The sequence below is a fragment of the Cetorhinus maximus genome, chromosome X, assembly GCF_964194155.1.
Source record: "Cetorhinus maximus chromosome X, sCetMax3.hap1.1, whole genome shotgun sequence".
NCBI classification, from domain to species: Eukaryota; Metazoa; Chordata; class Chondrichthyes; order Lamniformes; family Cetorhinidae; genus Cetorhinus; species Cetorhinus maximus.
This window is the reverse complement of record NC_135917.1, coordinates 11,196,396-11,209,348: the sequence shown is the minus strand read 5'-3', so window position 1 is coordinate 11,209,348 and position 12,953 is coordinate 11,196,396. Positions and strand designations below refer to the sequence as shown.

General features: G+C 49.5%; 1 protein-coding gene across 2 annotated transcripts in view; it reads right to left on the bottom strand.

The window, feature by feature from the left end:
* slc26a10 (solute carrier family 26 member 10) overlaps nt 1-12,953 on the bottom strand; it is an 86,375-nt gene that overhangs the window by 48,772 nt on the left and 24,650 nt on the right. For both annotated transcript variants that reach the window (XM_078534693.1, XM_078534694.1), the window contains exons 10-11: nt 5,019-5,114; nt 4,659-4,765 (exon numbers count right to left, since the gene is read on the bottom strand). In XM_078534693.1, coding sequence (XP_078390819.1) covers nt 4,659-4,765; nt 5,019-5,114 — 203 coding nt within the window. The remainder of the gene's footprint in view (nt 1-4,658; nt 4,766-5,018; nt 5,115-12,953) is intronic.

Here is a 12,953-nt window from a genome sequence, read left to right as displayed (position 1 = left end):
CTAACCTTCCTTTTTTTCGTTCTTTCATGAGATGTGGGCACAGCTGGCAAAGCCACCATTTGTCGCCCATCCCTAATTGAACGGAGGGGCTTGCCACCCCATTCCTGACGGCAGTTAAGAGTCGACCACATCGCTGTGGGTCTGGAGTGACATGTGGGCCAGACCAGGTAAGGATGGCAGATTTCCCTCCCTAAAGGGCATGAGTTGGCACGAGTGAACCAGACGCCATATAATGTTCAGCTGGTGTGTGACCACCACAAACACATCCTGCAGGTCTGCGCATGGTTTCCAGGGAGTGTCCATGACTCCTACATCCTCAGTCACTCGCAGATCCCTGACATCTTCCAGGGTCCACAGAGTCTCCAGGGTTGGCTCCTCGGGGACAAGGGCTACCCACAGAGGCCGTGGCTGATAACACCCGTGCAGCGGCCTCAGACTGCAGCAGAGCGAAGGTATAACGAGGCTCAAGCTGCAACTCGCAACTTGCTGGAGCAAACCATCGGGATGCTGAAGATGGGGTTCCAGTGCCTGGACCGGTCTGGTGGAGCCCTGCAATACAGCCCACAGAGGGTGTCACACATCATCACTGTCTGCTGCACCCTTTACAACCTGGCACTGCAACGGGGAGAGGAGCCGGCTGAGGAGGAGATGGAGGAGCTGGAGGTCTCCTCCGATGAGGGGGACGTCGACGGGGATGAGGGTGAGGGGGTCCTCAGTGGTGACAAAGATGGGGATGAGGCCCTCGCACTGGCCAAACGAGGCAGGCGCTCGGGAGGCCCTCATAGCTGCCAGATTTGTGGGGGATGATGAGGACATGCAGTGAGGTGTCCCCATAGATCCTCACATCGCAGTTGTGAATGTTTGACTCCAGTCTGGCTTATGGCAGCACCAATACCCTCTGTGAGAATGCTCCTGTCACGGAGACGCAGTGAAGGCCCTAATAGTCACTTGATCGCAGGAGGATGATGATGACATACAGTGAGGACACTCCATAGATCTTCAGACAGCCTCTGTGAATGTCTGACTCCTGTCTGGCCGAGGGCAGCTGGTGTGCGCTCCGTGATCAGGGCCAGCTCATAGAGATGCAGTGGGGAAACTTTAACTTCTCCTGATCTTATGGCATCCTTCCTGAACTGAACCCTTCAGGCCCACACTGTCACTGGGCACAGATACTGAAGAGATGGGGACCAGCCCCACCTTAAAGGTGCTGAGAGCACACAGAGAGAATGACGGAACTCTGTGACACCTGCCCACTACATTCTGGCAGCAATGACCAGCACCATCGAGGTGCAGGCATCAGTAATGTGTCCAGTGAGTGTGAGGCTGGACCATCACTTTGGTTTGAAGGCTGCACAAGGCACAGGGAAGGGGCCCTGGACTGAGACACCTGCCTTTATCTTGCGCAGAAAGGTTTCACATCTGAGTGACACGAGCACTGCTCATCAGAACAAGGAGCCATAGGCAGGGAGACATTCTTAGGAGTTTATTGACAATAGTGAACATTATGTACAAGTGATTAACACTCGTCCCCAGGCTGTGCAACTAATTCTCCTTAACTTTCCTAACCCTGCCACTATGTCTTGGTGCTCCCCGGACACCCACAGTGGAGGTGAAGGCAGCCTGCTGACTGTGACACCCTGTCTGTGATGACTTTGGCGGGCGTCCTCTGGAGGGCCGAGACCTGGAGGGGCCCGGCCTGCTTTCGGGGTCCTGCTGTGTGACAGTGGCACCCTCCTCGGCCTGTGGAGCTGGAGCTGCTGGGGTCACAGGAAGAGGGGATTCGGATGGGCCGGACACTCCTGGAGTCACCTGGGTGGATGGCCCCAGGGTGTGCACCTGCTGATCCTCCTCCCTATGGGTGCCCGAGGGCCCCTGGCTGACTCCTTGAGGAGAAGGGGAAGCTGGAGTGAGATCGAGCTGCCCAGCACCGCTCTTGCGTACACACTGTTGGAGGCCAACTATGGCATCAGTGATGGGGTTAAGCCCATGCAGCAGTGCAGGAGCAACGTCCTGGACCAAGGTCTCTATGGCGGCCGCCATCCTGCCAGTGTTGACGTCGGTGCGTTGCAATGTCGGCGCTATCACCTCAGATTGAAGGCAGACGGACTCCTCCATCGTGCCTTGCAATCTGAGGAGTGCAGCGGACATCCCTTCCTGATGTTCCCGAGCTTGTCTTTGCAGCTCCAGCAACTGAGGCATGACCGAGTCCAGAGCCTCCTCATCTGACTCAGACTCAGCAACGTTCTGGCCTCCAGCAGCTCCTCCGAGTGCCGGGGACCTGGGAAGTCCCTGCCTCCGCCTGCTGTGGATCAGACAGTGCGATGTGCTCACCAGATTGTGACCCTGAGGCTACTCTAAAGCTCGGTCCCACCGAGGTATGGTGTCTCTGCGCTGGTGGAGGGTGTGGGTGAGCGCTGGGATGGGACTTCAGGGAGGGTGCCTTCAGATTCCTCTTCAGAGGTTTCTCCGGGGCTTGATTGGAGACCCTGGGTCATGGACTCTGTCGGCTGTTTCCCAGATGTGCCTGTGAAAGCAAGGGGAGATAATCAGTGCATGACAGTGGCCTGTGAAACAGGACACATCACTCACAGCATGGTTATCTGATGGATGTTACTCTGCTGGATCCTCACTTGGTAGAGCAGCGCCGACCTCACCGTCAGCACAGGACCGGTCCCGGTCATCGCCGGCCAGCTGGATGGCTCTGTTTTCAAAGTCCGTGAGGATTTCAGGCATTCCTCCACCAGTCTGTGACCTCTCCCTCTTGTTGTGGATAGAGATGGAGAAAGTGAAAGCAAGACACCTGCCAGGCCAGATGATAGGTATACCTGGCCTGTGTGGGTGGTGAGTGGTCCCTTGGACAGGATGAGGACAATGACGGTGAGTGTGAGAGAGTGAATGGTGATGTCCCTTGAACTGGCAGTGAGTGAGATCCCTGTGGGTGTGTGATGGGTTTGTGAGTGTGTGAGTTGAGAGTGATGTGAAGAGTGACTTACCCTGGCAGAACGGAGGAGATCATTCATCCTCTTGTGGCACTGGGTGGCTGTCCTCTTTTGCAGTGCGTTGGCACTGACCACCACTGCCACCTCCTCCCAAGCCGAGTTAGTGCTGTTGCTGCCCATCCTGCAGCCAGAGGGGGGTAGGGGACATCCTGGCGGGTCTCCACAGCATCCTAAAGGCACTGGAGGGACGCATCATTGAACCAAGATCTGCAGTCTTCTTGCCTTTTGGGGCCATGTCTTCCATGCAGCAGTCGTGGGCTGGAAGCACTGAGAGGTGTGCACACGGCTGCACTTTAAATATGGTGCCCAGCGTGATGGAGCAGCGAGGTGATGGCGTGGCGGGCAAATGAGAGCCCGCCCGCCATCAAAACGCGTGTTTCCCGGAAATGCGCAATTAACGAGGTGGGATTGGGACGATACGGCGTGAAAAGCCGCCATTGCGGCCGGCGAGTAAAATGTTCTTTTTCCCGCCCACTACCCCACTTAGTGCAAATCTGGGACAATGTGTTGTGTTAGTTGAGAAGATATCCTGCCCTGAAATTCTTTATCTGGTCGCAGAGGGCAGCAATGCTCTTTTGAAATGCAGCCAGACACGGTTAAGTTAAATCTAAGATATTAATCGGCCAGCACATTGTCAACAGTTCCTGGTAATGATGTTGCACTTGAGAAACTTTTAAGAAGATATATATCTCTAATTCCGGAACATCAATGCAAGTGATATACAATGGAGGCATGATTATTATTCATTACGGAAGACACAAATCTCTAACTCCTGCTGTTGTCCAAAGACAAATTTATGACTCCTGCTAGCGTTTAGACAAATTCCCAGAGTGCTGCCCTTCTCCTGACCTGAAGTCGAGTATCAGTGAAAACTCTTCCCACTGCTGCACATCCAGGTTATATGAATGCTTGGTGCTGAATCTAAGACCCAAAAATTCGTGACCAGTCCATTTAAAACGCTTAATTACATTCAAGCTTGTGTTTAAAACACTTAATCTGGCTCCCACAAAAACGTCCAGCAGCTATATAACAACGCCTGCACACTGGGGCTTGTGTTCACACACTCACTCACCCTTCCAGAACCGTTTCGTCCAATCCAGGGTTGTGGGGAGTCGGAGTGTATCCCAGCAGGCAATGGGCGCCGGGCTTGTATTCAGCACGGGGTAAGTTCATTGCTTCTGCAGTGTTCGATTGTTCTGTGTGTGATTATGTGCGTCTGCTAACTGATCTATGCTCACTGTGCTTGATTGGTTAAGCCTGGGTGTGGACTCAGAGCAAAGTAAACCGAAGCGACGAGAAGCCTGAGTTGGGTTAAGCATGAGTGCGGACATTTTGTGATTGCAGAGATATTTTAAAACTCTTGTAAATAAGCCTATTGCACACTTAGAAGCTAGTGCCTTCCCTGCATAGCCCTGAGATATGTAAAATATACCATGGACTCATGGTCAAAAAGGGGGCATGTGGGCGGGGTCATGCTATAATACTGAATTACTGATTCTCCTCATCTCCTTGAGCATGTCACCTCCCACCCCACTTGCAGCATGGATTGGTCAATTTGCCCTTACATCAACCAGTATATGTGTCAGTACCAAAGGAGATCAGGTTCAGTTGTGAATGACCTGCTCATTAACGTATCCGGTACTAATTGTGCCGCAGTACCTCTGAGTTCGACAAATCACCGTCATCATCGAAAACACTACCCCCACGGCGAGTCCAAGGTCCGCATTCAGCATGATGACAGCCAGCCACGTGACAACCCAGACCACCTGCAAAAAAGGAGAAGGGGGCGTTGAGGTGTATCCAGCAGTTAGGTGGGGGAGGCCGTGACGATGACTTTGTGTCACGGGGACCGTGCAGAAAGGAAAGGTTCCAGGTCCAATGCCAGGTCCCCGCTGAGTTAGTCGAGACAGGCTGGCTAAAGACCTGCTCCTGATCGCTTGCACACTTGTTATTGGGCTTTTTAAAACGACCCGGCCACATTACCAAAGTCACAAAAGAGGCCTAATTTGACCAACTTACAAAGTCCATCTTGCTGACTCTCCACAGCTCTGGAAGATCCTGAAACTGGAGGAACATCTGGCGCAGGCTGGTGACGTTGATACAGGCCAGGACTGCCTGAGAAGACAGGTTATTTTATTAACATTATCTCTGATCGACATTGCTCACTTCATCTCTCACAAGAGGAGCCCTAACAACACTGGAGTCAATGGGAATCAGGGGGAAAACTCTCCGCTGGTTGGAGTCATACCTAGCACAAAGGAAGATGGTTGTGGTTGTCGGAGGTCAATCATCTCAGCTCCAGGACATCACTGCAGGAGTTCCTCAGGGTAGTGTCCTCGGCCCAACCATCTTCAGCTGCTTCATCAATGACCTTCCTTCCATCATAAGGTCAGAAGTGGGGATGTTCGCTGATGATTGCACAATGTTCATCACCATTCGCGACTCCTCAGATACTGAAGCAGTCCATGTCCAAATGCAGCAAGACCTGGACAATATCCAGGCTTGGGCTGACAAGTGGCAAGTAACATTTGTGCCAGGCAATGACCATCTCTAACAAGAGAGAATCCAACCATTGCCCCTTGACATTCAATGGCATTACCATCACTGAATCCCCCACTATCAACATCCTGGGGGTTACCATTAACCAGAAGCTGAACTGGACTAGCCATATAAATACTGTGGCTACAAGAGCAGGTCAGAGGCTAGGAATCGTGCAGTAAGTAACTCACCTCCTGACTCCTCAAAGTCTGTCCACCATTTACAAGACACAAGGCCGCAGTGACCACATCTGCAGCTAGTGTTGGTTGCTGGAGGAACTCCGGCTCAGAATTGATGAGCTGGAGTCCGAGCTCCGGACGCTGCGGCACATCCAGGAGGGGGAGAGTTACCTGGACGCTTTGTTTCAGGAGGCGGTCACACCCGGTAGATTAAATACCTCTAGTTCGGTCAGTGGTCAGGGTCAGCAGGATGTGACTGCAAGTGAGGCAGGTAGAGGGATCCTGTGTTCAGGAACAGAGGAGCCTCAGCTCTTGACCTTGTCCAACAGGTACGAGGTACTTGCTCCCTGTGTGGATGAGGAACAGGGCTGTAGGGAGGATGAGCCAGCTGACCACGGCACCGTGGCACAGGAGGCCATTCAAGAGGGGGGAGCAAAAAGACAAGTGGTAGTTGTAGGGGATTCTATAATTAGGGGAATTGATAGCATCCTTTGTAAGCAGGATCGAGAGTCCCGCATGGTATGTTGCCTGCCCAGTGCCAGGGTGAGGGACATGTCTGACCGGCTTGAAAGGATATTGGAGAGGGAGGGGGAGGATCCAGTTGTTGTGGTCCACGTCGGGACAAATAACATAGGTAAGACTAGGAAAGAGGACCTGTTTGGGGATTATCAGGAACTAGGAACTAAATTAAAGAACAGGTCCTCAAGGGTTATAATCTCCGGATTACTACCCGAGCCACGTGCAAATTGGCATAGGGACGCGAGAATAAGGGAAGTAAACACGTGGCTAAAGGAGTGGTGCGGGAAAGAGAGGTTCCATTTCGTGGGGCACTGGCATCAGTATTGGAACAGGAGGGATCTGTACCGTTGGGACGGTCTCCACCTGAACCGATCTGGGACCAATGTTCTAGCGAAAAGGGTAAATAGGGTGGTCAACAGGACTTTAAACTGGAAAGTGGGGGGGAAGAGAAGGGTAAAACTCCAAGAAGTATGACTAATGGGAAACAAAACAGCAGGTTAGCGTGTGGGGGGGTGGATTCAACTTCAAGGAAAATTATATCAAAAACTGAAAAGAAAGGAGAGCCCAGGAGAGGCTATTAAAGTCTCTAGAACACAAAATAGGACAGAGTGTTTGGAAAGGGCTAGGAATCTTACTTCAAGCACATCAGATAAAGGGACGACAATGAGAAAGGGGACGGGTATTATAGGACTGAAGGTGTTGTATCTGAATGCATGCAGTATACGAAATAAGGTAAATGAGCTTGTGGCGCAGATTGAAATTGGCAGATATGATGTGGTGGGCTGGGTGAGACATGGCTGCAAGGGGATCAGGACTGGGAGCTAAATATCCAAGGATATACATCCTATCAAAAAGATAGGCAGGTTGGCAGAAGGGGTAGGGTTGCTTTGTTAGTAAGAAATGAAATTAAATCGATAGCAAGAAAAGACGTAGGGTCAGATAATGTAGAATCTGTGTGGGTAGAGTTGAGGAACCGCAAAGGTAAAAAAACCATAATGGGAGTTATGTGCAGGCCTCCGAACAGTAGTCAGGATGTGGGGCACAAGATACACCAGGAGATAGAAAAGGCGTGTAAGAAAGGCAAGGTGACAGTGATCATGGGGGATTTCAATATGCAGGTAGACTGGGAAAATCAGGTTGGTAGTGGATCCCAAGAAAAGGAATTTGTGGAATGTCTACGAGATGGCTTTTTGGAGCAGCTTGTGGTGGAGCCCACTAGGGAACAAGCAATTCTAGATTTAGTGATGTGTAATGAGGCAGATTTGATAAGGGAGCTTAAGGTGAAGGAACCCTTAGGAGGAAGTGACCATAATATGGTAGAACTTACCCTGCAATTTGAGAGGAAAAAGCTGGAATCAGATGTAACGGTATTACAGTTGAATAAAGGCAACTACAGAGGCATGAGGGAGGAGCTGGCCAGAATTGACTGGGAGATGAGCCTAGCAGGAAAGACAGTGAAACAGCAATGGCAGGAGTTTCTGGGAGTAATTTGGGAGATACAGCAAAAATTCATCCCTAGGAAGAAGAAGCATACTAAAGGGAGGACGAGGCAACCATGGCTGACAAGGGAAGTCAGGGACAGCATAAAAGCTAAAGAGAAAGCATACAATGCGGCGAAGAGCAGTGGGAAACCAGGAGATTGGGAAGCCTACAAAGACCAACAGAGGACAACTAAAAAAGAAATAAGGAGGGAGAAGATTAAATATGAGGGTAAACTAGCCAGTAATATAAAAGAAGATTGCAAGAGTTTTTTTTAGATATATAAAGGGTAAGAGAGAGGCAAAAGTGGACATTGGGCCGCTGGAAAATGACGCTGGAGAAGTAGTAGTGGGGAACAAAGAAATGGTGGAGGAACTGAATAGGTACTTTGCATCAGTCTTCACTGTGGAAGACACGAGTAACATCCCCAAAGTTTAAGAGAGTCGGGGGGCAGAGGTGAGTATGGTGGCCATTACCAAGGAGAAGGTGCTAGGAAAACTGAAAGGTCTGAAGGTGGATAAATTACCTGGACCAGATGGATTATACCCCAGAGTTCTGAAGGAGATAGCTGAAGAGATAGTGGAGGCGTTAGTGGTGATCTTTCAGGAATCACTCGAGTCAGGGTGGGTCCCAGAGGACTGGAAAATCGCTAATGTAACCCCCCTGTTTAAGAAGGGAGTGAGGCAAAAGACGGAAAATTACAGGCCGATTAGCCTGACCTCGGTCATTGGTAAGATTTTAGAGTCCATTATTAAGGATGAGATTTCAGAATACTTGGAAGTGCATGGTAAAATCGGGCAAAGTCAGCATGGTTTCATCAAGGGGAGGTCATGCCTGACAAATCTGTTAGAATTCTTTGAGGAGGTAACGAGTAGGTTAGACAAAGGAGAGCCAATGGATGTTATCTACTTGGACTTCCAGAAGGCCTTTGACAAGGTGCCGCACAGGAGGCTGCTCAGTAAGATAAGAGCCCATGGTGTTAGAGGCAAGGTACTAGCATGGATAGAAGATTCGCTGTCTGGCAGGAGGCAGAGAGTGGGGATAAGGGGGTCCTTCTCAGGATGGCGGCCGGTGACTAGTGGAGTTCCGCAGGGGTCAGTGTTGGGACCACAACTTTTCACTTTATACATTAATGATCTAGATGAAGGAACTGAGGGCATCCTGGCTAAGTTTGCAGATGATACAAAGATAGGTGGAGGGACAGGTAGTATTGAGGAGGCGGGGAGACTGCAGAAGGATTTGGACAGGTTAGGAGAATGGGCAAAGAAGTGGCAGATGGAATACAACATGGGGAAATGCGAGGTCATGCACTTTGGTAGGAAGAATAGAGGCATAGACTATTTTCTAAATGGGGAGGGAATTCAGAAATCTGGAGTGCAAAGGGACTTGGGAGTCCTAGTCCAGGATTCTCTTAAGGTTAACTTGCAGGTTGAGTCGGTAGTTAGGAAGGCAAATGCAATGTTGGCATTTATTTCGAGAGGACTAGAATATAAAAGCAGGGATGTGCTGCTGAGGCTTTATAAGGCTCTGGTCAGACCACGTTTAGAATACTGTGAGCAATTTTGGGCCCCGTATCTCAGGAAGGATGTGCTGGCCCTGGAGAGGGTCCAGAGGAGGTTCACGAGAACGATCCCAGGAATGAAAGGCTTAACATATGAGTACCATTTGAGGACTCTGGGTCTATACTCGATGGAGTTTAGAAGGATGAGGGGATTGAAACTTACAGAATATTGAAAGGCCTGGATAGAGTGGACGTGGGGAAGATGTTTCCATTAGTAGGAGAGACTAGGACCCGAGGGCACAGCCTCAGAGTAAAGGGAAGATCTTTTAGAACAGAGATGAGGAGAAACTTCTTTAGCCAGAGAGTGGTGAATCTATGGAATTCATTGCCACAGAAGGCTGTGGAGGCCAAGTCATTGAGTGTATTTAAGACCGAGATAGATAGGTTCTTGATTGGTAAAGGGATCAAAGGTTACAGGGAGAAGGCGGGAGTGTGGGGTTGAGAAACTTATCAGCCATGATTGAATGGCGGAGCAGACTCGATGGGCCGAATGGCCTAATTTCTGCTCTTATGTCTTATGGTCTTATGTTCTAAGTCAGGAATATGATGGAATACTCTCCCCTTGCCTCCATGAGTGCAGCTCCAACAACACTCAAGAAGCTTGACACCATCCAGGACAAAGCAGCCCGCTTGATTGGCACCACATCCACAAACATTCACTCCCTCCACCACCGACGCACAGTAGCAGCAGTGTGTACCATCTACAAGATGCACTGCAGCAACTCACCAAGCCTCCTTAGACATCACCTTCCAAACCCACGACCACTACCATCTAGAAGAACAAGGGCAGCAGACACATGGGAACACCAGCACCTGCAAGTTCCCCTCCAAGTCACTCACCATCCTGACTTGGAAATATATCACCATCACTGGCTGAAAATCCTGGAACTCCTTCCCTAAGAGCACTGTGGGTGTACCTACACCACATGGACCGCAGCAGATCAAGAAGGCAGCTCACCACCACCATCCAACAGAGGGCGGTAGTGAGAAGTGACTGAGAAACATTCTGGGAGAAGTCAGCGCAGTCACCACAACTCAGAAGGGGATTGAGGAGGACCCACTGTCAAAGAATGGAATAGCCCCAAACATTATATTGCTGTGGTGTTTCCATCCCTCCCTCCCTCTCAAACCAAAAAAAGAGAGAGAGGGGGAGAGGCAGTACCTTCAGGTGTGCACCAGACTTGCGAGGGACACTCTTCTGAAAGTGGATTTTTTTTAAAAAGCAGCTGATTGGTGAGTAAATCCTGGTGAGTTTTTTTTTCAATCTATTAAAGTAATTCATTGCTTAATACTGAGGTGGGAGTTAAAAAAAAGTATAGAGTAGTACTGTAGAAGTATAATTGGTCAAGAAACAAGGTTCCTAACTAACATAAATAAGGCCCCGAGCTAGCGTATTTTTTAAGGGAGTAACTAGTTTAATCGAGAGGGATGTCATGGCAGGAGAACTCAGACCTGTGACATGCTCCTCCTGCAGGATGTGGGAAATGAGGGACGCTTCCAGCAAACCTGGTGACCACGTGTGCAGAAGGTGTGTCCAAATGCAGCTTCTAGCTATCCGGATTTCGGAGCTAGAGCTGCGGGTGGACACATTGTGGAGCATCCGCGATGCTGAGCAAGTTGTGGATAGCACGTTTAGCGAGATGGTCACACTGCAGGTGAAGATTACACAGGCAGAAAGGGAATGGGTGACCATCAGGAACAGTAAAAGACTCAGGAAGGTAGTGCAGGAGTCCCTGTGGTCATCCCCCTCTCTAACAGATATACCGCTTTGGATACTGTTGCGGGGGGGGAATGGCCTCTCAGGGGATAGCAGCAACAGCCAAGTTCACAGCACCGTGGGTGGCTCTGCTGCTCAGAGGGGCGGGAGGAAAACAAGTGGCAGGGCTATATTGATAGGGGATTCAATAGTTAGGGGCACAGACAGATGCTGAATCAAGGATGGTATGTTGCCTCCCTGGTGCCAGGGTCCAGGATGTCACGGAGCGGCTGCAGGACATTCTGGGGAGGGAATGTAAACAGCCAGTGGTCATGGTACACATTGGTACCAACGACATAGGTAAACTAAGGGATGAGGACCTGTAAACTCAGTACAGGGAGTTAGGAGATAAATTAAAATGCAGGACCTCAAATGTAGTAATCTCAGGATTACTCCCAGTTCCATGTGCTAGCGAGAGCAGGAATAAGAGGATAAACCAAATGAACACGTGGCTGGAGAGATGGTGTAGCCGGGAGGGACTCAGATTCTTGAGGCACTGGGACAGGTTCTGGGGAAGGTGGGACCTGTACAAACCGGACGGGCTGCACCCAGGCAGAGCTGGGACCAGTGTCCTTGCGGGGGCTTTTGCTAGTTCTGTTGGGGAGTATTTAAACTAGTGTGGCAGGGGGATGGGATCCCAGGTGTAGGATCAGATAGGTCAGATTCAGATCAGAAAAATGGAGGTAGAACATTAGCTAGGGACATTGAGATAGACATGGAGTTACAGGAGAAGCAAAGTTTACAAAGTGTCCAGCAAGGGACATTGAGGGGGTTAAACTGTTTATACTTCAATGCAAGGAGTATTACAAACAAGGTAGATGAGTTAAGGGCACAGGTAGACACATGGCAGCAGGATGTCATTGCTATAACAGAGACCTGGCTAAAGGAGGGACAAAACTGGCAGCTTAACATCCCTGGTTAGAGTCTTCAGACACGATAGAGTAGGAGATAAAAAAGGAGGGGGGGTAGCACTAATGGTTAAAGAATCAATTCCAGTTGTGAGAAGGGATGATATACTAAATGGGTCAACAAACGAGGCTTTATGGATTGAGTTTAGGAATAAAAAAGGGGCAGTCACACTACTGGGAGTATACTACAGACCCCCAAATAGTGAAAGGGAGATAGAAGAACAACTATGTAGGCAAATTTCTGCTTGTAAGAACAAGAGGGCAATAATAGTAGGAGACTTTAACTATCCTAATGTCAACTGGGATTCAAACAATATAAGGGGCACTGAGGGAGAAATATTCATGCAGTGTGTCCAGGAAAATTTTTTCAACCAATTAGTGACAAACCCAATGAGAGGAGATGCAATTCTAGACCTAGTCTTGGGGAATGAAGAAGGGCAAGTGGGTGAAGTGACAGTTGGCGACCATATCGGGGACAGTGATCACAATACAGTTAGATTTAGCATTACCATGGAAAAGGACAGAGATAAGGCAGGAGTAAATGTCTTGAACTGGGGGAAGGCAAATTTTGCAGAAATGAGAAGGGACTTGGCTGAGGTGGACTGGACAGCACTGCTGGAGGATAAAACAGTGAAAAACCAGTGGGAAGCACTAAAAAGCGAGATCCTAATTGTACAAAGCAGACATGTCCCCTACAAAAATAAGAGTGGTACTGCCAAATCTAGACCCCCCTAGTTGTCTAGAGGAATACAGGGGATGATCATACAGAAAAAGAAAGCGTATGATAGGCACAAAGAGCTAAGCACTGCAGATAGCCTAGACGAATATAGGAAGTGCAGGGACGAAGTAAAAAAGGAAATAAGGAAATCAAAGAGGGCATGAAAAAAGATTAGAAAGTAAAGTTAAAGATAACCCAAAGATGCTTTACCAATACATTAATGCTAATAGGTTAGTTAAGGAAAAAGTGGGACCTATCAGAGATGAAGATGGAAACTTGTGTGTAGATGCAGAGGC